This window comes from Aspergillus mulundensis (genome assembly GCF_003369625.1).
Source record: "Aspergillus mulundensis strain DSM 5745 chromosome Unknown scaffold_17, whole genome shotgun sequence".
NCBI lineage: Eukaryota > Fungi > Ascomycota > Eurotiomycetes > Eurotiales > Aspergillaceae > Aspergillus > Aspergillus mulundensis.
The window spans coordinates 240,067-260,729 of NW_020797905.1; the positions used below are offsets into that span (position 1 = coordinate 240,067).

Genomic DNA, 20,663 nt, shown 5'->3' on the forward strand with positions numbered 1-20,663 from the left:
TATGTCAGTTGACGACAATATTACACATTTTGTTTAGTTCGAATCGAGGATTAGGCTTGAACTATAGAGTGGACTTGCAGCTCATGACGACTGGTAGATTATCGCGGCTCAACATTTAATCCTACAACAACAACAACATGCCAGAGAAACCAGACCACACTACAAATCCCAAGCTAGATAGAACCAATTTTTCTCAGATGACCGTGGTCAAAATTATCGACATAAATCCCGTATTCCCATAACGCCGTAATAAGACAGGACGAGGCAAAGACAGACTAGCTGTCACGGTTTAGAATCGCCCGCGGAAACCCCCACGAGGCGCCCCACGGCCACCTCCCCTACCACCGAAACCACCACCACCGAAACCACTACCGCCGCGAGATCCAAAGCTTCCACCACGAGGAGCACCGCGTCCTCTGGGAGCACCGCCACGGCCGCGAGGAGCACCGAAACCGCGACCACCACCACGGCCGCCACGGCCACCACCACGAGCTCCAACTGCCTTCTTGGGCTTGGATCCTATGACTTGTTAGAAGAACGCACGTTATGAAATCGGAGGTTTGGTTGTTTACCTGGGGGAGCCTTGGGCTTGGGGAGGAACCTAGGGTAAGTGGTTAGCGGCAAAGTTCTCTTGATTGCGAGGAACGGCATACTTTTCGATAGGAAGGAGCTTGTCACCGCCGATGTAGACCTTATCGCCGGGCTTGAAGGATGTCGCGACGATACCTTCTTGGGGCTTGATGGTGAAGTAAACTTGGTTGATGGGGCCGAGAACTTCGTCGATCTTGCCGATGGGTGTCTATAAGAGCAGCCGTTAACCAAAATGTTGCAGGCTGTTTTCGTCTATCCCGGTTCGCATCGTACCTTGTTCTCCAGGTACATGGGGGCGTTGAAGTAAGGAATCTTGGGGTTGATAGATTCGCAAACCATCTCGCCTTCACAGGCGTGCATGAAAGTACCCATCTCTATTGTTGTATTAGCCGTCTGATGACTCCGAGTCCTTTGCGACGTGTGATTCACCTAGGACCTGGTCTGGGGGCCCGAAGGACTGCTGGAAACCTCCTCGGCCGCCTATCCAAAAAAAATTTCATTAGCTCTAGTCAAACATATGTCGGCCTTCAATCGCGGGTTTTGCTCACCTCCACGGCCACCGAAACCTCCACCACGACCGGAAAAGCCGCCACGACCGCCTCCGCGAAATGACATTTTGATGTTGGGGTTGATATAGTTGTCTTGCTGCGGACTAATCGCGGAGAAGTTTTCAAACGGTGGGAGCCGAAGATAGGGCAGTTTTTTTGAGGTCACGTGCATGCTTCTCACCGCCTTGCGTGATTCACAGATTTGAGTCAACAAGGGAAATCAAAGAAACATTGTCGCTGCGAGAACTCCCATTTCCTCTGATCACTATTCTGGTCAGTGACGAGAGGTGTGATAATGGCTTCTGAGGGTCCCAAAGATTTGCCTGTTAGGCCCGCCGCTGAGGCCAAACCGGCCAGTGAGTCCTATGCCTACCCCGCTGCATCCTCGAGCCCCTCCTAACTAGTCAATTGCTGTAGGCGGCGACTCGCTCCCTGAGTTCATTGTTGAGCGGAATAAGCTCTTCGAGGAGCTATGGCAGGTGCATCTCGAGGAATTGAAGAATAAGCCTCACCCCGAAATCAATGTCACGCTTCACCTCGGTGACGGAAACACATCGACGATCCCCGCGAAGGCTTGGGAAACCACACCGGCGCAGCTGTTGAAGCACGTCCCCAAGGAGATCAGCGCCGATATTGTTATTTCGAAGGTTGACGGACAGCTCTGGGACCTTGGCCGGCCATTGGAGGGAGAATGCACGGTATCCTACGTTCCTTTCAGCGACCCCGAGGGAAGGGAAGTTTTCTGGCACTCGAGCGCGCACTGTCTGGGTGAAGCTTGCGAGTGCGAGTACGGATGTATGCTCTCCCACGGTCCACCCACCCCTCAGGGTTTCTTCTACGACATGGCTATGCCTGATAAGTACACATATCATTCGTTTGTTCGTTTGCCGTAGTCACTGACATCTCGATAGTCGCGTCGTTAAGGAGTCCGACTGGAAGACCCTCGACAACAGGGCCAACAAGATCTTCAAGGAGAAGCAAAGTTTCGACCGACTGGAGGTCACCAAGGAGAACCTCAACAAGATGTTTGCTTACAGCAAGTACAAGCTACACTATATTGACAAGCTCGTCACTGGAGAGAAGAGTACCGTTTACCGATGCGGTACCCTGGTCGATCTCTGCAGGGGCCCCCATATCCAGAGCACTGGCAAGGTCAAGACCTTCAAGATCATGCAGGTCAGCGTCACTCTTTGAACAATCCAGAGCGTGCCGTGCTGACCCTAACAGAACTCCTCTGCCTACTTCCTTGGTGACCAAACCAACGACTCTCTCCAGCGTATCCGTGGTGTCGCCTTCCCCGATAAGAAGCAGATGGCAGAGCACCTTAAGTTCCTGGAGGAGGCTGAGAAGCGTAACCACCTGAGAATCGCCAAGGACCAAGAGCTTTTCTTTTTCGATGATGTCTCGCCTGGATGCCCGTTCCTGCTCCCCAACGGTGTCAGAATCTTCAACGCTCTCCAGTCTCTCCTGCGTTCCGAATACCGCAAGCGAGGATACCAGGAAGTCCAGACGCCCAACATGTACGATGTTGGTATTTGGAAGACCTCCGGTCACTGGGCCCATTACAAGGATGACATGTTCAAGCTCGATGTTGAGAAGAGGGAATGGGCTCTGAAGCCTATGAACTGCCCCGGTCATTTCGTGCTCTTCGGCCACCGCGAGCGAAGCTACAGAGAGCTTCCACTGCGAATTGCGGACTTTGGTGTCTTGCACCGAAACGAAGCGTCTGGTGCACTCCACGGTCTTACCCGTGTTCGCAAGTTCCAGCAAGATGATACCCACATTTTCTGTACCCAGGATCAGGTGAGTTTTCTCGTAGCATATATCACATCAAATCGCTGACGCAGTCAGATCATGTCTGAAATCGAAGGGCTCTTCGACTTCCTCCAGTCCATCTACGGACTGTTTGGCTTTACCTTCAAGCTGAAGCTCTCTACCCGTCCCGAGAAGTACCTCGGTGAGCTTGAGACGTGGAACTACGCCGAAGACCAGCTGAAGAAGGCTATGACCAAGTTCAAGGGCGACGACTGGATCATTGACGAGGGTGATGGTGCTTTCTACGGTCCCAAGATCGACATTACAATTGCCGATGCGCTCAAGCGAGAGTTCCAGTGTGCCACCATTCAGCTTGACTACCAGGCGCCCATCAACTTCAAGCTCGAGTACATGACTGGCGAGAAGGTCCAGACCACCCAGGAGGAGGCAAAGAAGGAGGCCGACCCCAAGTCTAACGAGCCCGCCGCCGGCCGTGCCCGTCCCGTGGTCATTCACCGTGCGATCATTGGCAGCTTCGAGCGATTTTTGGGTATCATCACCGAGCACTTTGGCGGCAAGTGGCCGTTCTGGATCAGCCCTCGCCAGGTTCTGATCGTCCCTGTTATGCCGGCTGTGTACGACTATGCTCGTGAGGTCCAGCAGATCCTGCAGGACGACAAGCTCTACGTAGACGTCGATGTCACTGGAAACACGCTGCAAAAGAAGATCCGCACGGGTCAATTGGCGCAGTACAACTTCATCCTCGTTGTCGGTGCCGAAGAGAAGGAGACTCGTTCCCTCAACATCCGCAACCGCGATGACACATCTTCTCAAAGCAGAGGTGTCGTTGTTCCTCTCGAGGAAGCCCGGCAAAAGTTCAAAGCCTTGCGCAAGGAACGCAGAATTGTCAACTCTCTCTAGACCATCAGCTGTTGACATATACAGCCTTAGAGTAGATGAGCTCTATGCGTCGGTGTTCTTTCGGTGTTGAAAAGTGGGAGTCATGAAGCTATGACAGATTTATACATATACATATGAACATAGCGTATGCATCAGTAGTCGTACAATGATTGTACATATTGGACATCTGCAAAGTCCTGACTCATGCAGTAGCTCCCCCTGAGAGCCCTGGTTGAACCAGTCTCTACCAATCATATCCGCCGTAGTGGACCTCGTTTGATCCCCTTTTCATGCATCAAAAATAGAAAAAGCGTTAAGAATAGCCATCTAAACTTGAGGGGAAGCAAAGGAGAAAGCATGAGACGGCAATTGCGTTGATCAGCCTGCTCATTTCCTTGGGGTTGAGATTGCGTGATGCCACCAGAATTATGGCCATCCATCAACTCCGCCTACTCTTCCACCACGCCCTCCAACAACGCAAATTTTCCTCGTGGAAACTCCTCGTCTCAGTCGCTGGGTTTATCCTGACCTGCCTGATTATATTTACATATTCCAGTACCGCGGGAAATCCTGGAACCCCCAATTCCGGACTTTCGTTTTCCGGCGCCACCGACAAAAATGCGGAGAGTGACATCGACAGCGAAAGCACAGACACAGACACTGACGGCAACAAAAACGCCTGCTTCGTCGACCTGAGTCTCCTGCGTCTCCATGCGGACAATGCCTCGACAGTGGAATATGCCCGGCTGAACATCGGCGTCTCGCGAACAGAGAATTTCACCTCCTTCGACGACTCCCTCGACGTCGCGATCCCGTCCTATACCACCATCCACCTCGACACGGATAATGCTCGAGACCTTCGCCCGAAGGATGACTGTACGACGTCGATAGCGATCCAAGCGCCCCCGGCCGAACCCAAACCCGATGCCTCACATCTAATCTTCGGTGTCGCTACCTCGCTTGAGAAATTGGAGGAGTCGCTGGATGCGTTCGCGCACTGGGCGGGCAATACGAGCGCACATATCATTGCCGTCGTCGAACAAGGCGGGTCGTCAATCCGGTCTCGTATCCAGCAGCGCGCGGATGACCTGAACCTCCGGCTGACGATTACACAAACGGAAGACGACCGGTTGGATCGGTACTTCTCGCTCATCCGCGTACTGTACCAGCACCATGAGCCATCGTCGTCTGAGGCGACCACATCGACAACGACCAAGCCAACGCAATGGGCCGTCTTGATAGACGACGATACATTCTTTCCCTCGATGCGAAACCTCATTACCCGGCTCGCTACCTACGACGCCACGGTCCCGCAATACATTGGCGCAATGACGGAAGACCTAGCGCACCTTTCAGGCTCGGGATACATGGCCTACGGTGGCGCGGGGATATTTCTCTCAATCCCACTCCTGCAAGATCTACAGCATCATTTCGAAACATGCCAATCGCTCAAAGATAAGGGCGATCGCATGCTCGCCTCGTGCATCTACGCGCACACGACCGCGAAGTTTACCTGGGAGCGCGGCCTCTACCAGCTTGACCTGCACGGGGACGCATCGGGGTTCTTCGAGTCCGGCCGGCGCCTTCCGCTCTCCGTGCACCACTGGAAATCGTGGTTCAACGCGGACATGGTGGCTATGGGGAAAGTCGCGCGCATCTGCGGCGACGAGTGTCTGCTCCGCCGGTTTTACCTAGCCAAGTCGAAAGACTGGTTCCTTGTGAATGGGTACAGCGTTATCCAGGATAAGACGCTGTGGAATGAGCCGCGGCCCATGGAGCAGACGTGGCAGAAGAGCAAGTATAAGGGCGATGATCCTTTTGCGTATAGTCTTGGGCCTTTGCGAAGGAAAGATGACGATAAGGTTTCGTTTTCTTTGAGAGACGCCTTTGTTGTTGATATGGCCCCGGAGGGCAAGATGGGGACGGGGACGGAGGAGGTGAGGCAGATTTATGTGTTCAATGCCACGGCTGAGACGCCTCCGCGGGTTCTGGAGGTTGCTTGGAAGGTTGTGGATGTGGACGTGCAAGAGTGATGGTTGATGTTCCTGTACAGTACATGCATGGTGTTTTGAGCATAATACGGAGTACTGCATGCACTGATCTTCCTGCGGGGCACATCTTGCTTACCCTGGCCCCCTGTGGAGTATTGTCCCCTTCTCCATTGATATACTCACAATGCAACTGGCTTATCAGAGTTTCGTGCAGCGCTATGGCGGCAAGCTGCAGCCAGCCAGGATAAGCAATCCTGCCCCGGACTTACAGAAGCACAGAGTACATATCACCCGCTTTAACCCATACCTCACGTCTGGGAAAGGGCTCACATCATATCTCAGGCTTGTACTCAGTCGTTCGGCCTTCAGGGGTAGCATGGAATCGTTGGCATTGTAAACACTTTGCTGTACATACACATACGCATATATATCAAGATGATCAGCCACTACCAACTACATGCCTGAACCATTAGTTCTAGTCCATGGTGGTCACGTCTCGCCTTTCCTAGTAGTATGCGGCCAGGTTGTTGAATTGCCTGGCTAGTACTGGTACAGGTGCGCGCCCTCTCCTTCATGGAAGGGACATGTTGCCTCATTTTACCAACTCATTAAGTTCTTTTACTTACTATAATAAAGTCCAGTGCACAAGTCACTGACAAGATCATCAAAAGACCAGAAAACCTGAAAGCCAGAGCAATAGTAAATACAGTAGTATACATTTACACAAACAAGCACAGGGTTATTGGAAAGCTGAGGTGGATCTACACCAAAAAAGGCAAAAACTTGTCAACCCCCGTATAGACCCCGGCAGGCTGAACCCTTAGGGAGATCAAGTCCTCCATATACAAGTATCCTCGGGCCAAGAGATACAGGAAGCACAGAACGGTTGTGGGCACGAGGATCCGCAGCGACATGCTCATCTCGGGGTTGTTGTCGGGGGCTATGTTTCTCCAATTGGATAGGTGGCTGTGCCCGTGCTCTGTTTGATGTTGGAATGGTGTATTTGTGGTTATTGCTGTGAAGTCTGCGCCACCAGGTAGGTCTTGATCTTCCGAATGAACCGGCTGGAGCTGATGATAATCCGAGGCCTCAGTGGATGCTTCAGATTCCCCCGAGAACAAACCTGAACTCCGACTCCTCTGCCCAGCCTGACTAGCCCTAATGCTCTCCGTCTCGGGCTTCGTCTTCCCCCTCCCACTCAACATCTCCCTCAAGAAATACAACCCCCCATATATCGAGAAAACCGTATGGTAAACACTCGCAACCCGCCACAACACCTTCTCCGCATGTGTTGGGAAATGCCAATTCCACGCGACCACAAAGCACCCGCTAAACCCCAAGTGCACGGCAACAGCAACCGCAAACGGTACATATGCGAAATCGGGCCTCAGCCACGTGTCGGAAGGGAAGCGGTCCCAGGGGCGCGATGTGACGGGGCGGCTGATGAGGAAGCGAATGTGGGTTAGCGTGGCGAGCTGCGTGTAGTATGCCCAGTGAGTGTTTATGCGGAAGGGCAAGGGGTCGAGGGTTAGGGATTCGAGGGGGGTGCGGTACCAGGCGGCTGGGAGGGTGGGGTGGGTCTGTTTGCGTATCATCGTCAATATAAAAGACCTGAGGGACTTTCTACTTGCTTGGGTAGGGGAGGAGTAGGGGAGGCTCACAGTGCATTGAATAGAATGGCGGATTTCTTCGACAGTCTTGCCATTCTTCGTTGGGATACACCTCGGCTGCGTGATTGAGGGCTTGTGATACCAAAAGGCAGATGTGGCCAGCATTACCAATGAGAAGGATAGAGTAGTCAGTTCCAGGGTCGTTGTCGGCAACCCCCTAGCAAACCTCACCATGGCTCGCACAAAGAACCAAAAGGCTTGAAAAGCTGTGATGAGACTAATGGAAGACGGGTCAGCAGGTAGATATGTCAGTAGGCAAGGGAACATGCCGAGACAAGGTATCAGCAGAATTCCGCTCATGTATATCAAAGCCGTCCATATCCGGAACATCGATATGGTCATGAACAGCCAAATAATGGAACTGCACCGCATTGATCGGAAACCCCTGTCGGAAGTCGGGACTCGTCAAGTGGATGCCGCCCATGTCGACAAAGAATGCATGGGTATAGGTCCATTTGAAGTCCCTCGGGCCTTGAGGGTGGCGCAGATCTTTCTTGAAAAGCTGGTTGCTCGCGTCAGAGTAGGCAGTTTCTCTCAATCAGAGCACGGTGAGAACATACATGCAACCCCCTCCGCGCACTGAAAAACTGCCCAAACGCAATTCCAAATAGAAAGTCAGGCCCTAGGAGACCAATGCAGAAGAGGTGGAATTTGTCAATCACAGGGTGATACCATTTATCTGTTGCAGAGCCGACATTGGGGTATACCGAGACCCAGCAGCAGAGAATGACGGTTACGCCGCAGGACCACAGGATGTCAATGCTTCCTCTTTTCTCTGGTGGGTCGACCCAACCGTAAACTGGGAGATTATTGTCTATCTCGTTGCTCATGTTTGCCGATCTGTGAGAGGTTTGGTCAAATGGGACGTACACTCACTCGTCTCGGTCAGGGCCTTCCCAAGCTGACCTGAGTGAGAAGAGGAGCTGGACAGCCGCCATTATAATACCAATCATGAGGACTCCGCAGCCTTGTAGGTACTTCGTATAATATGGATGATGCCAGCCATCTCCAGCCAGTCCGGTGTCTTCCTGCGTCAGACAACAATCTCCCGACGTGACACAACAACGGCGAGGCCTATCAATTCATAGTCTGAGAGTTGCTCTTGGGGGAGATATTACATACCTATTGGCATACTCTAGTCACGGTTGGGCCTCGTATGGACCTGTGAAACATTGATGGTCCACCTGATGCCTCTTGCTGGCATATCCCTGGAATAGCTGATCCCCAAAATATGCAGTCAGCAGGGAGAAGAGTTGACCATGGGAATTTTTTGCCTTCTCCTCTTGCAGAGCGAACGCGAATTGCTCTGCTAAGATTTACGGCGTGCGGCGTGAGCTCTATATTTGATGGTTAATGGGAGACAAGGCACTTATATGATAGGAAACGGTTAAATGTAGAAAGTTGCCCAAGATATCAGCGAGTAGCCACCCACAGGTTTATGCAGAGAAACCTGTGAGCTCAGCTACGCTTCCTTGCGAGAAAAGTCAGAAAGCTATCCATCCAAACTACCCGAAATCAAGTAAGCTCAATCACCGATCCTTCGCCACCTCAATTCCATCTCCAGTTTTCGTAGCAGTGATAGCCAAATACCGCCAATACTTCCGGCCACGGTACGTAGCAACACCCGCAACAGTATTGATGAAATACCGCTCCAAGCCAAAAAGCGAGATGATCAAATAAGGAATGATCGCAAGCACGTAAAACAATCTCGTCATAGGGACGATGTTATCCGAGTAATCGCGAATAACCACATCCTTAAACCCAGCATCCTCAAGCATAGACTTGAACACGCCAGGATGCGAGCGACTATTCGTTGGCATCGCGGCAACTTCGTTTATCTTCTTCATTGAATCAACCATTAACTGCGGCGACTCGTCGCTCATCTCATGGTCGTATTCAAACAACGCAACTCTGCCGCCAGGACGGAGAGCGCGATAGAAGCCTGCAAGGACGGCCTCTGGGTCCGTTGCATGCACGAATGTCTCCATTGTATAGATACCGTCGAGCGTTTCGGTACCCAGACTCTCAAGGTGGTGGTAGTCCATTCTGCGGAGTGTGATCTGCTTTTCCGGTAAACCTGATGCAGTGATATTCCGACGAGCTTTGGCCAGGTGGTGCTCGACTACATCGATTGCGTCTACCCTATATCCGTATTTGGACGCTAGGTGGATTGCGACGTGGCCAACGCCGCAGCCGGCATCGAGGACGTGTGCGCCTGGCGGTAGGTCGAGGGAGGCGGCGAGCTTGTCTTCCATTGCGCGGAGGGCCCGGCCGAGAGGGAAGGGCCACCAGGTATCATGCTCGTAGAAGCCAAAGTGGCGCGTTCCGCCGAGGAGAAGTCGGTATCCGATTCGGGACTCGAGGGAGTGGTAGTAGCCTTGTAGTTGAGGGTTGTTGTCGACCAGGGGCTCTTGGTCAGATGCGTCCATGATGGCTTGGATGAATAAGAAGAGGGAACTGTCAGGAGAAGATATCTAAAAGTCAGATATCCCATGATATCCTAGGTAATCATATTCTGACGCCAAGGGCCTTGTGTAACTGTTTGGGTAGTTACAGTTGACACTGCCTTCTTCAGCCCCAGACCAGGGCCTGGAAGCAATCAACCATAGCGGGGAAGCTGGTCAGAAACTGGTGAAAGTATTGCCTCAAGATTCCTGCTACTGAGCCCGCTAGTAAGCCCGAGTCAAGTTGTGGCAGAAAGAGCGTTTCGCAGGGCTACTCTAGCGAGCAGCCATAACATGACATCAAGAGGTTGAGTCCCAAGCGGAAAAGAGTTCCGGGCCCGTATACAGTCACGTGCTCAGAGTCCCCGTCTCCGTCCTGTTACGCACTTACGAGCATGCCTAAGCCCAAGTCTAGTAGGGATGGCAAAAAATGGTTCACAAAATTACTGAAATGGTATTTTGATGTTAGTTTGACAAGAAATATTCTGATAAGATAAACTAGTACTGATGAGCCTAAAGAATTCACCTGTGTCAGCAATTTCAAATTTGAATTTAGAACTATAATTTACGGTAAACTGTACAAGTCAAGACTCAACAGCAAGACTCAACAGTATGTACAAGCCCAAAGTCTAGACTCCGGGCACAGGCCCCGGCCCGCAAGCCGTTCAACCCGCCCTGGACTGCTGGAGACTGACTCCACTGGCTGCTCAGACTTTACTGTACATACAAGTAACGAGTCACGACTCTACGGGTTCACAGCAGTGGAAATAGAAATTAAAGATTTTTTCTCAGGCAGTAGTGACAAAGGGCAAGCAGTATGGAAGCTGCATCTTGCTTCCATCTTGCTAGGCGGCTTCATAGGAGGTGGGGTATGGAACAGCTGAAGTGGAGCAGATACCAATGACAAATCTGATTCAGGACCATCTGTGTGCATGAATGGATGGGCGAATCGCTGAAGCCTGAACTTTTCTTACTTTCATCTCGGGCTGTTAACATGCCAGAGATCTGGTCATTCTTTGTATGTTACCAATCCGTCATGACAATGCCACGAGGGTGTCCAGTAGCAATGAGAGTTGTTGAAGGGATGCCAGAGGCTCTTGAACTTTTGATTGTTCATCTCCGCCTATGGACATAGTCCCGAGATGTCGGTAACAGCAAATTTGGGTATAGTATAAACTCGAGCTCGACGGCATGACAGCGGTGGCGAAACTTTGTTCTCCAGTCAGTCAGTCCGCCACGCAGACAACATCTTCAAAGGCCCGAAATACAAGTAGAGAGTATTCTCAACAATGCGTAGCGTCCAGACAAACGCCCGCTCAAACCGATACCAAATCAAGCAATATCATTCGACCTATACGAAACCGATACCTCCGTCGTCATATTGATCTGATTTTTATGATCCAAATCTCTCGACGGAGGCAGTATTGAGGCCTGACTGGTGTGATCGCGGATTTCCATATGCTCTCGTTCTCTATCCACCTGCGTCGCAAAAATAGAAGCTTCAAACCGGATGTTGCATCGTTTTTGGTACGATGGCGGTAGTGGAAACATGTTGTAGCTCTCCTGAGCGGTTGATGAGGGGAAGACCCGTATGAGGAGGGGTTTTAGCGTTGGGATTGAGGAGGCGATGACTGTTAGGGCGTCTTCTACGGCCGCCCAGTTGAGGAGGGGGACTATTTCCCCTGTAAGTTGAGATTAGTTTCGTTCTGTTTGGAAGGAACTGCGGTTTTGAATGCGTCGAGGCATACAAGTGAAGTCCGTCTTTTCGGAGAGTCTCAAGAGGTAGGTTGTTTTGACGATAGCTGCTGCGCCGGCACTGCGTTGCAAATCAGTAGGTATCCTTGGAAGTTGAGCCTGTTAGTACACGTACAAAATACCCAGACTCATAGCAAAAGCAACACCCAGCTTCTCCTTCTTCTTCATCTGAAGGTTCCACACGATAGTCCACGGGAGAAGCGCCAGCAAGAAATCCTGCAATCCAGAGTACGCTGAGGTTGTTAGCTCTGGGGTATAGGATTTGAACAAAGAGACTTACCCCCAACAAAAAGCGAGTAATCGGTAAAGACATGGTCCGGCCAGCACTGCGACACGATGCTGGGGTCCCAATTTGATCTCGGATCTCTGCACTGCACGAAGACGAATATTGCCGCCAACAGGTTTGCGATGTTCAATGTTATGATGATGAACCAGAGCAGCCACATTATCCACCGGTCAATGACGATCCGGAGCAGCGTCACAGCAAACGAAGTCTTTCCTAGCGCGCATGCCATGATAGCTAGTGTCTGACCGATACTGCTGTATCGTGCAACGCTGATTAGATTCTGTGGGTTCTGAGAGACATATTGAATGTGCCGACCCAGTCCGATGTCTGCTGATACGTGGCAGACCGCAGTGTATCCGACCAGGCAGGCCTGGAGGAGAAGAAAGAGGCATGTTAGTTTGATATTTTGATCCAGCTTAGTATGTCTTCAGGTTGATAACGTACCACGGCAACGCCAGCAATCAGATCGTCCCATCCAAAGACCCGCTTCAGATGAAGGCGAACAAAGAGGCGGAGGCCCAGAAACAGCATGGCCGTCCCCGTCATCCACCACATCACAGCCTTGACCGTTGGGCCCTGCGTCTCTGCCAGAAATGCAGCGGATGGTTGTGGTTGTTGAGCAGCCATTGTGGATGTGATGCGAGGGTGGTGAGTCAGTCATGTCCCCTTACCGAAGGAGCGTACGCACGGTCACTTATAGAGACATGCCTCATATAAAGCAGAGAACGAACGCAAAGGGAAAGGAATAAGGCAAACTCGATAGGTACTAAACAATGTGCAGTGCTAGACGACGAGTCATGCATATTGCATAGATTCAACGATCTATATCAAAAGTTCATCTCACCAGGTAACTAGGGATAACCCCTGCAAGTCATACCCGTATGTATATCGGATCAATGTTCCTTTGGTTAATGTGACTATGGAATCTCTCCTTCACAGGGACAGCAGAAGTACGGGGCGCTGTCACTGTGCCCGTATTGGACGGGAGAGCGAGCCAGGTGTGCTAAGCTAGGCAGGCCTGAATGCGACCAGAACGCTAGACTAGGGCCGGTCACAGCCGCTAACCCTAGTCGAGTTGGCAGCTGTTAAACCAACCGCTCATCGCAGTCGTTTCAGATGACCGGCTCCAGATGGTGGCAATGGCGTTCTGCAAGATGGATCTTCTCCTCACAGTTTCCCGTACTCTGAAGGACTCGAGCCTCGTATTTTCGGCAATACATATGAGCGGCCAATCAAGAATGCCATTGTTTCCAATGGCCTGCCTATCTCTGGCAAACCCCTCCCGCGGAATAGGCCCCTGTGCAATGGCGTGCAGAAAGGAAGACACTTTTTAATACAGGTCAATCTCCCGCATTCTGAGGTCCCTGGGGTCCGGCCAACTCACGATCCTTGCTGGCTGCGAGTTTGAAACGGAAACCAGCCACTCAAGGTCATTCGGCAGGCAAAAGTCCACTGCCTCTCGAATCACACCACAGTAATGGCAGGTGTACTTTTCGTCAGTGTAGGTCTGTGGGTGCAAATCCCTGCTGCACTGGCGGCCCTGCTGCTGTCCAAGCTCATTTGGGACGCCTTTTTCTCATCATTGAGGGTCTTTGATGGACCTCTCCCCGCAAAATTTACCAACATATGGCGCGCCTGGCAAGCATTCGGCGGTCACATCGACCGGACTTACACAGAACTGCACCGCCAGTATGGGTCCGTGGTACGGATAGGGCCCAATGCGTTGAGCATCTCTGACCCGAGCTTGATCCGTGTGATTTATTCCACCCGAAACCCGTGGAAAAAGGTACCGCCCCATCCCTTGAGAATATGATGTATAGACTCAGCGGACTGACGCCCGCCATCCGCGCTTCGTAGAGCGAAGCGTATCGCCCCAACGACGTCGTCTTGGACGGCCACCGAGTGTCCAACCTCTTCAACACGCAAGACGAAAAATGGCACAACCAAAATATCCTTCCGATCCGTAACTTGTGGCAAATGACCAATGTTCTTGGATACGAGCCATTAATTGACGAGACTTTGAACAAATTCGTGGACAAGATCGGTGTCAGATTTGGCGGAGGCGAGGTCTGTCCTGCCGATGAATGGATCGGATACTGTAAGCGTTTGCACGGTAATGCAGGACTGCTGGCTAACGTCGAGAAAGTCGCTTGGGATGTGACAGCCAACATCAGTTTCGGACGACACTATGGCTTCATCGACCAGGAGAAAGACGTCGACAACCTGATCACCGACTCAACCAAGGGCCTCATCTACTTTGCTCCTGTCTCCCAAATCCCCTGGATCGACCACCTGCTGGACAAGAACCCCATTTTTCGCATTGGACCGAAGCCAACCCTCACAGGCGTCCTCTACGCCTTCAAGGTAGTCGCCGAATACCAAGCCGAGCTCGAAAAAGACAAAGTCAAAGCCGGCACCGTCGACCACACCCTTGAAAAATATGTTCAGCTCAAGAAGACATACCCTGACATGGTCAACGACGTCCAGATCGTCAACTGGCTGATGCTGAGCATTCTCGCCGGAGGCGATACCTCGTCCGCCACAATGCGTGCAACCGTATACTACCTCGCCAAGAATGCGGACGCATATAAGAAGCTTGTGGCAGAGCTGATATCAGCGGGATTAACCATGCCCGCTCAGTGGAAGGATATCCGCGATTTACCGTATCTCGACGCCGTTATCCGCGAGAGCATGCGTATCAACCCCGGTATCGCAATGAACTTTGAACGTGTTGCGCCGGAGAGCGGGTATACGCTTCCTGATGGGCGGTATATCCCGGCTGGCACAAAGGTGGGTATCAGCCCGGCTGTCACGAACAGGAATTACGCGATCTTTGGCGAGGACTCTGATGCCTTCCGGCCTGATCGGTGGTTGAGGCGAAATGATGAGAGTGAGGAGGAGTATCAAGAGCGGCATAAGCGGATGCATGACACTTGCGACTTTGTGTTTGGGGGTGGTGCGCGGATATGTATGGGTCGGTACCTTGCCATGCTGGAAATGAAAAAGATGATTGCTACTTTGTATGCCACTTTCGATGTGAGTATCATGCTTTTTCTCTTGAATGTGCATCGCTAACATTTTTGCAGCTGCGGCTGGTTAACCCGAAGCATGAGTGGACGTACCGCAATGCCTGGTTTGTGTACCAGGAGAACATGCCTATGATAGTCATTCGTCGAGAGTCATCGACATAGAAGGTGGCCTATCGGTAAGGACGGATGAAACAGAGAATCGAGAGAAGCATCCCCGTCATGTGACTTCTACATATTGTGTAACCGTGGAAACAATAGCATAGTAAATGGTATAGCACTGCGCAAGAAATCAATATCTGCATTCAAGACACCAAACAAGTTCAAGTCCGTCATCTGCACTTTGCGCATGCAACTATATATGTGCCATGTGCTCTAGGAAACCGTCCCCGCGATTCTCTAGGTCAAGTAAATACCATCACTTCACTAATCACGCATCCATCCCCCGCTGCAACGACGATTCCAGATCGTTATGGGTGCCGCCTGCGGCGCCTGCTTCTTGAGGCCTAGGCTCTTCTTGTCGCCATACCCCCTGTTGGTGCTCGGGAATGGGAATGTTGGCTATTTGCTGCTGCTGAGCCAGGGATTGCGCCTGAGTGGGCATGCGCACTGACTGGCGGAAACGGACGACTTCATCGTATATCATGCGGCGCATCTCCTGCACGTCGTCGACAACCTCGAAGTGGAAGTCAAAGGTGGTAGGACAGCTGGGCTCGTCGGAGGCATCGTGCCAGATTGCTAGGTAAGGGTGCTCCAAGGCATCTTCCACCGAGATACGTGACGAGGGATCGAACGCGAGCATGCGGTCGAGCAGGTCGAGAGCATCGGGGTTGGCGTTGGGAAACAGGCGCTGGAAGGGAACCTTAGGCATGAAGGGCAAGTTACGCACGTAATCCTGCGCACGTGGTGAGCCAATGCGGCTCAGTGTCTCTTCATTGGGTGTGCCCAGGTAGTGCAAGATCTGGTTGAGCTGGTCAACGTAGTCGCGACCCTTGAAGAAGGGGCGACCACCCAGTAGCTCTGCTAGAATACAGCCCACGGACCACACATCGACTACAGCATGTTAGCGCGGATGACAAATCAAAGCGTAGGAGCTGCACATACTAGCTTTCGTGTAGCTCTGGAAACTTAACATGATCTCCGGAGCACGGTACCATCTTGTCGCAACATATTCGGTCATGTAACCCGCATTTTCCTCAGGGTCGATTGAGAAACCACGAGCCAAACCGAAATCACAGATCTTGAGCTCACAGTCCGCATTGACCAGCAAGTTTCCGGGCTTCAGATCTCTGTGGAGGACGTTGGCGGAGTGGATATACTTGAGTCCACAAAGGATCTGGTATATGAAGGATTGGTAGTGCGCATCGGTCAATGGCTGCCCAGAGCGGATAATAGCAGCCAAATCACACTCCATGAGCTCTGATAGGATGAAAGCATTAGCAACGAAGCGCCGCGATTAGGATGATACCGTCTAACCTTCGTACAGGTATGTCTCATTGAAGTTGTCCGGTCGGGGAATATCCATATCATAGAGGCAAGTAATCTGCACCCTAGTTAGCCTTATCGTTCCAAATGCCAAAGGCGCTAAATCGGCATACGTTTCGGTGGCCTCTGAAGTGCTGAAGCAGCTTGATTTCCCTCAAGGCGCGCTTGGCCAAGATCTTCTTGCTGAAGACATTGGTAACCTTCTTGACGGCAACGCCTTCCCCGGTTTGGACATTCGTAGCGGCGCTACAGTAAACAGTGCTCGTTAGTACCCGCGTTCATTATATAGGGGTCTTTCTTTGCATTGAATGTGCACGTAGCTGCATCGCATACGGTAACGCGACCCCGCCAACAACATTTTAGGGACCCTCGCATTCAATCGAAGCAAGACGCCGAGGAGGCACATACCAAACAATACCGTAAGCGCCCTGACCCAGCTCCTTGGTCACAGTATAGCGGTCATCAACAATGAAGTCCTGGTTGAAAACCTTGAAGACCTTCCGTCCCTGCACAGGTAGATCAGACATGACGGGCGCGTGAGACTGGACTTGGAAACGAAAACGATCGACCGGCAACGGGCAGTGGTGAAACAGCAATCAGATTCGAAACACGTCAACGACAACGGTCGTCCGTAAGCGAGGGTAAAGGGTCGACGCAAACAACGGCGGGATGGAGTGTGATAGATGGTCTTCGCAAGGGTAAGGGGGGAGAAGATGATTTTTAGCGCCTAAAGGAGGAGCTGAAGGGTCGAGGCGAGGCTGCGGCTGCAGGCGCGATTTGCGACTGTGAGGAGCGTTGGAGTGGACGGCTCGATGCCCCGCAGTTGTCACGGAGCTGCTACTAGTAGCTAATAGCTATCCCACCTGGTCAACTTTTGCGGTCTGCGGCTGAGACTCGTGGTCGCTTGAGAGCCTTGCGATTCGAATTAAAGAATGCGCAGAGCAGGGATTCAAAGCGACGGCCAGGCAGAAGAAGGGGAGAAGGATGCCGGGGGTCAACTCTTGGTCGATTGATTGGAGGTAGAGGACGAGCGCTAAAAAGTGATGGAACTGCAGCAGCGGACAAAGGAGGGCGGGTGGGGTGGCTGCTCCTGAATAGTGGTACAGTGTCTTAGATGATAATGCGCACAATATACGGAGTATGCCTCCTTGAATGGAGCAGCTGCTGAGCACTGGATACCTATGCGCTCGCTCTACTACACAGCTCTCGTGGTGGTGGTGATCATTGATTGCTTGCCGGCCGGCCAGAATCAGTGGCCTGAGGCAGAAGAGGGGCATCTTCTACAGTATACAGATCTGTGATGGCTCTCTACATTGACCAGAACAAAGAAACTTAAATCAATCGGATAAGAAATAGGACGGCAAAAATTCCTCTCCAACATGGAGTCAATTAAAGCAGTATCCCAACGTCCATCATCCATAATGCATTATCCATATCGCATACCAAATCGCTAAGATAGAGTATCCAAAACAAGTATCATAACCAATAGATCGCAAACCATGATCGCTAGATGTCATATATAAACTCAAATCCAACCAGAGATAAAGAACCAAGGCACCTCTCACCGGGTATAACAATGAGCAGCTAATAATAATACCCTCTCCACCAAACAGCCATAGAAGCGGCCACAACTAAATCAAGCATCTTGATGCCCTCATCCTCGATAACGAGTTTGCCCAGCTTGGCACTGTCGCCGCGCATACCCCCGCCTGCTTTCTCGCGCGCGAGAGAAAGGTCTATGCGTTCATCGTCTGGAGGTCGCCGGATGGGCAGTGGTGGAGGGGCGTCGCCGCCTCCGTCACTTGAGCTGCTATTCGACGGCCTGCGGTTCAGTCTCTGATTGATGAGGTTGGCAATGGCGGCGCGTTTTGATGGGGGAGGCACTGAAGGGTCGTAATAATATGGTGTGGAGGGATCGTGATGCGCTGAGGGGTCCTTCAGTATCGTAGTCTGACTGAGGAGAAAGGGAGAGGCATGCTGTGATCCCGGATACTGGAGATGGCCTGTTTGAAAGGGGGTGTTGAAACGAATTTCGGCCACGGTCACGGCGGGATTGTCTTGCGTAGGGTTGGAAAACCCGGAGGAGGGAATCATGTGTTTGCACTTTAGACTCCGGCCATTTACACTGGCCGAGAACGTACAAGTGCCATTCCACGGTGATGTAAATGTATAATATCCACTCTTGAGCTTGGATGATGCTGGATGCTGGGTGTTAATAGAAGCTCCGGAAATGCTATCCATTGAGGGACGTCCTCCAGAAAGGTCCAGCGACCCACGCGAGTTGCGCGCTTCTTCATGGTTGTGAGATCTTGATACGAGAAGCTTTCGGTGGAAACGTCGAGGCTGAGACGGATCGCGCGGTGCCGAAGTGTCTGGCAGCTCGGAAGGAGTAGGGATGTTAGGATGTCGCGAAAGCAGACTGCGGGCTTCAGCGGGTAGATTCAAGCCAAGAGACTCTAACGAAAGCGGCTCGTTTTGGCCTGCAAACCGGCTATATCCTGGTGTTGACACTTCGATATCGATGCCAGTGCCATCTAGATGAGGAGTCGACATAGTTGCCACATTCCACTGGCTCCCGTGACTAGGGTCGCGACGGATCAACGTAATATGAAAACCAGGTTGACGCTGCGGCTGAGCGGTGTCGCGGCGCAGTCGCCGAGTAGGAGACTGCCCAGGGCTTCTAGTAGGGTATGCCGGAGGAGAATACGGCACAGATGTATCGTGCGACGAGGAAGGCCGTGATCGCGGCCGTGACGCATCAAAGCTGTGACGAACCGGGGAAGAGGCATCACCCCTGTCGCCGCGCTGGACATGGTTAGAGATATATCCTGAAAATGCACTCCAGCGGTTGGCCCTTTTCGGCGGTGTGCGGTTGTCGAAAGGCGCTTCTCCCTGAGGGACACCGGGAAGTGGTCGTGGAGGCATGGGCGGGCGGACTTCCTCCATTCTACCTGCTAGGTTCGAGGTATTAGAGTATGTAGGACGCGGTGGTAGAACCGGCGACGGAATCTCATCAGCCTTGAAGGAGGTCGGTCGCGGAGGTAGAACAGGAGACGGTGACTGATCCCCCACTACCTCTGGGTTTGAACCATTGAACGAAGTCGGCCGCGGGGGCAGCACAGGCGACCTCTCTTCGACTAACAAAGCCGATGTCCTGTTCTCTCCCTCCTGCACAGGCAAACTCGAAGGCACAGGACGCCGCTTCGTTGGAGAAGGCGCAGTGTCAGGGGCCTCTACATCCTTCGTCGCACCGCCAGCCCCAGTCCCAGCACCGGCGCCAGCAACAGCAACAGGTTTGCGCCTCACATTATTCAAGCGCGCAACTTCGAGCGGAGGTATCGGCAGGTCCGGATCATCGTCAATCAGCCCTTCCTTGCGTAACCTTGCGCGCTCCTCACGCTCCTGCTCGTATTCCTGGAGGAGGATCTCATCGTCGGGAGATGCAACATGGAGGTAGTAGAGGGAGGCATTAATTGCCTCTGCCGAGACGCTGGATTTTGTTGGTGGTTTGAGGGGCGTGAGAAAAACATCTGTAGGCAGGGCGCAACAAGTTTCAATGTTAGCGAGCCTCGAAGAAAACAATGACGCAGAATAAACATTGGAGCGGGGTCAGGCCGAGGCCAGGCCGGCTTGAAACACACCTCTACTTCCAGGAACCCTAACAATATACAACACAAGCGGATCAAGTTTCTTCTGCGCCGGATTGCGAGGATAATTCGGCGGGTTAGATGCGATCGCAGTGATGGAGGAGAGCGAGCGAGCCTCGACGGGCCCTTGGTTTAGCGGCGCGGGGAACGAAGCGGACTCCCCCTCCGCCACGTCGACCTCCAGCTTGGCCATTAATTTATGTACCGTGACGTACTATCAAGAAAATACCGGGGCGTTATAGACGAAGGTTTGGGGGCAGAGGCTAGAGATGGATAAATAATCTAATCAGCCGCAAATGAGGCGTGGGCGTGGACGGAGCAGTCGGATCGCTGTGGGGAGGCGCCAAGACGTAATCCATTAGGCATCGCGATTATCCAGGCGGACTGTTTGGGTGTTGGGATGGATTGCTCCGTAGGTGAGGCTGAGAGTCGAGACGGACCCTACGGAGCAGTAGGCGGGATTTTGAAAGAAAATCTTAGTCCATTCTGAGAGGATGAAGAGTGGCTGTGCGGTGATAGATATACGTAAATCACTACAACGCAGAAAAAGCGCTGCCTAGGATGG

General features: G+C 52.2%; 8 protein-coding genes across 8 annotated transcripts; 3 read left to right on the forward strand and 5 right to left on the reverse strand.

Moving 5' to 3' along the window:
* Nucleotides 1-289: 289 nt before the first annotated feature.
* DSM5745_10866 (H/ACA ribonucleoprotein complex subunit GAR1/NAF1) lies at nucleotides 290-1,206 on the reverse strand (the record flags this gene model as incomplete). Its single annotated transcript, XM_026752882.1, has 6 exons — nucleotides 290-519; nucleotides 573-601; nucleotides 654-799; nucleotides 865-965; nucleotides 1,021-1,071; nucleotides 1,140-1,206. The coding sequence occupies 6 exons, from the start codon at nucleotides 1,204-1,206 to the stop codon at nucleotides 290-292; spliced, it is 624 nt and encodes a 207-aa protein (XP_026598520.1).
* Nucleotides 1,207-1,434: 228 nt separating this feature from the next.
* On the forward strand, nucleotides 1,435-3,815 carry DSM5745_10867 (threonine--tRNA ligase THS1; the record flags this gene model as incomplete). The annotated part of the gene is made up of 5 exons (XM_026752883.1): nucleotides 1,435-1,495; nucleotides 1,557-1,998; nucleotides 2,051-2,315; nucleotides 2,367-2,942; nucleotides 2,991-3,815. The coding sequence occupies 5 exons, from the start codon at nucleotides 1,435-1,437 to the stop codon at nucleotides 3,813-3,815; spliced, it is 2,169 nt and encodes a 722-aa protein (XP_026598521.1).
* A 407-nt stretch (nucleotides 3,816-4,222) lies between these two features.
* Nucleotides 4,223-5,827, forward strand: DSM5745_10868 (glycosyltransferase family 31 protein; the record flags this gene model as incomplete). The annotated part of the gene is made up of 1 exon (XM_026752884.1): nucleotides 4,223-5,827. One exon carries the CDS (start codon nucleotides 4,223-4,225, stop codon nucleotides 5,825-5,827), a length of 1,605 nt encoding a protein of 534 aa, XP_026598522.1.
* A 3,157-nt stretch (nucleotides 5,828-8,984) lies between these two features.
* DSM5745_10869 (SAM-dependent methyltransferase) lies at nucleotides 8,985-9,884 on the reverse strand (the record flags this gene model as incomplete). Its single annotated transcript, XM_026752885.1, has 1 exon — nucleotides 8,985-9,884. One exon carries the CDS (start codon nucleotides 9,882-9,884, stop codon nucleotides 8,985-8,987), a length of 900 nt encoding a protein of 299 aa, XP_026598523.1.
* A 1,347-nt stretch (nucleotides 9,885-11,231) lies between these two features.
* DSM5745_10870 (uncharacterized protein) lies at nucleotides 11,232-12,567 on the reverse strand (the record flags this gene model as incomplete). Its single annotated transcript, XM_026752886.1, has 5 exons — nucleotides 11,232-11,581; nucleotides 11,648-11,715; nucleotides 11,770-11,887; nucleotides 11,935-12,310; nucleotides 12,385-12,567. The coding sequence occupies 5 exons, from the start codon at nucleotides 12,565-12,567 to the stop codon at nucleotides 11,232-11,234; spliced, it is 1,095 nt and encodes a 364-aa protein (XP_026598524.1).
* A 1,350-nt stretch (nucleotides 12,568-13,917) lies between these two features.
* On the forward strand, nucleotides 13,918-15,131 carry DSM5745_10871 (cytochrome P450; the record flags this gene model as incomplete). The annotated part of the gene is made up of 2 exons (XM_026752887.1): nucleotides 13,918-14,976; nucleotides 15,027-15,131. The coding sequence occupies 2 exons, from the start codon at nucleotides 13,918-13,920 to the stop codon at nucleotides 15,129-15,131; spliced, it is 1,164 nt and encodes a 387-aa protein (XP_026598525.1).
* A 265-nt stretch (nucleotides 15,132-15,396) lies between these two features.
* Nucleotides 15,397-16,978, reverse strand: mpkA (mitogen-activated serine/threonine-protein kinase SLT2; the record flags this gene model as incomplete). Its single annotated transcript, XM_026752888.1, has 5 exons — nucleotides 15,397-16,019; nucleotides 16,071-16,385; nucleotides 16,443-16,509; nucleotides 16,565-16,697; nucleotides 16,860-16,978. 5 exons carry the CDS (start codon nucleotides 16,976-16,978, stop codon nucleotides 15,397-15,399), a joined length of 1,257 nt encoding a protein of 418 aa, XP_026598526.1.
* A 1,057-nt stretch (nucleotides 16,979-18,035) lies between these two features.
* DSM5745_10873 (uncharacterized protein) lies at nucleotides 18,036-20,291 on the reverse strand (the record flags this gene model as incomplete). Its single annotated transcript, XM_026752889.1, has 2 exons — nucleotides 18,036-19,981; nucleotides 20,093-20,291. 2 exons carry the CDS (start codon nucleotides 20,289-20,291, stop codon nucleotides 18,036-18,038), a joined length of 2,145 nt encoding a protein of 714 aa, XP_026598527.1.
* Between the last annotated feature and the right edge of the window lie 372 nt (nucleotides 20,292-20,663).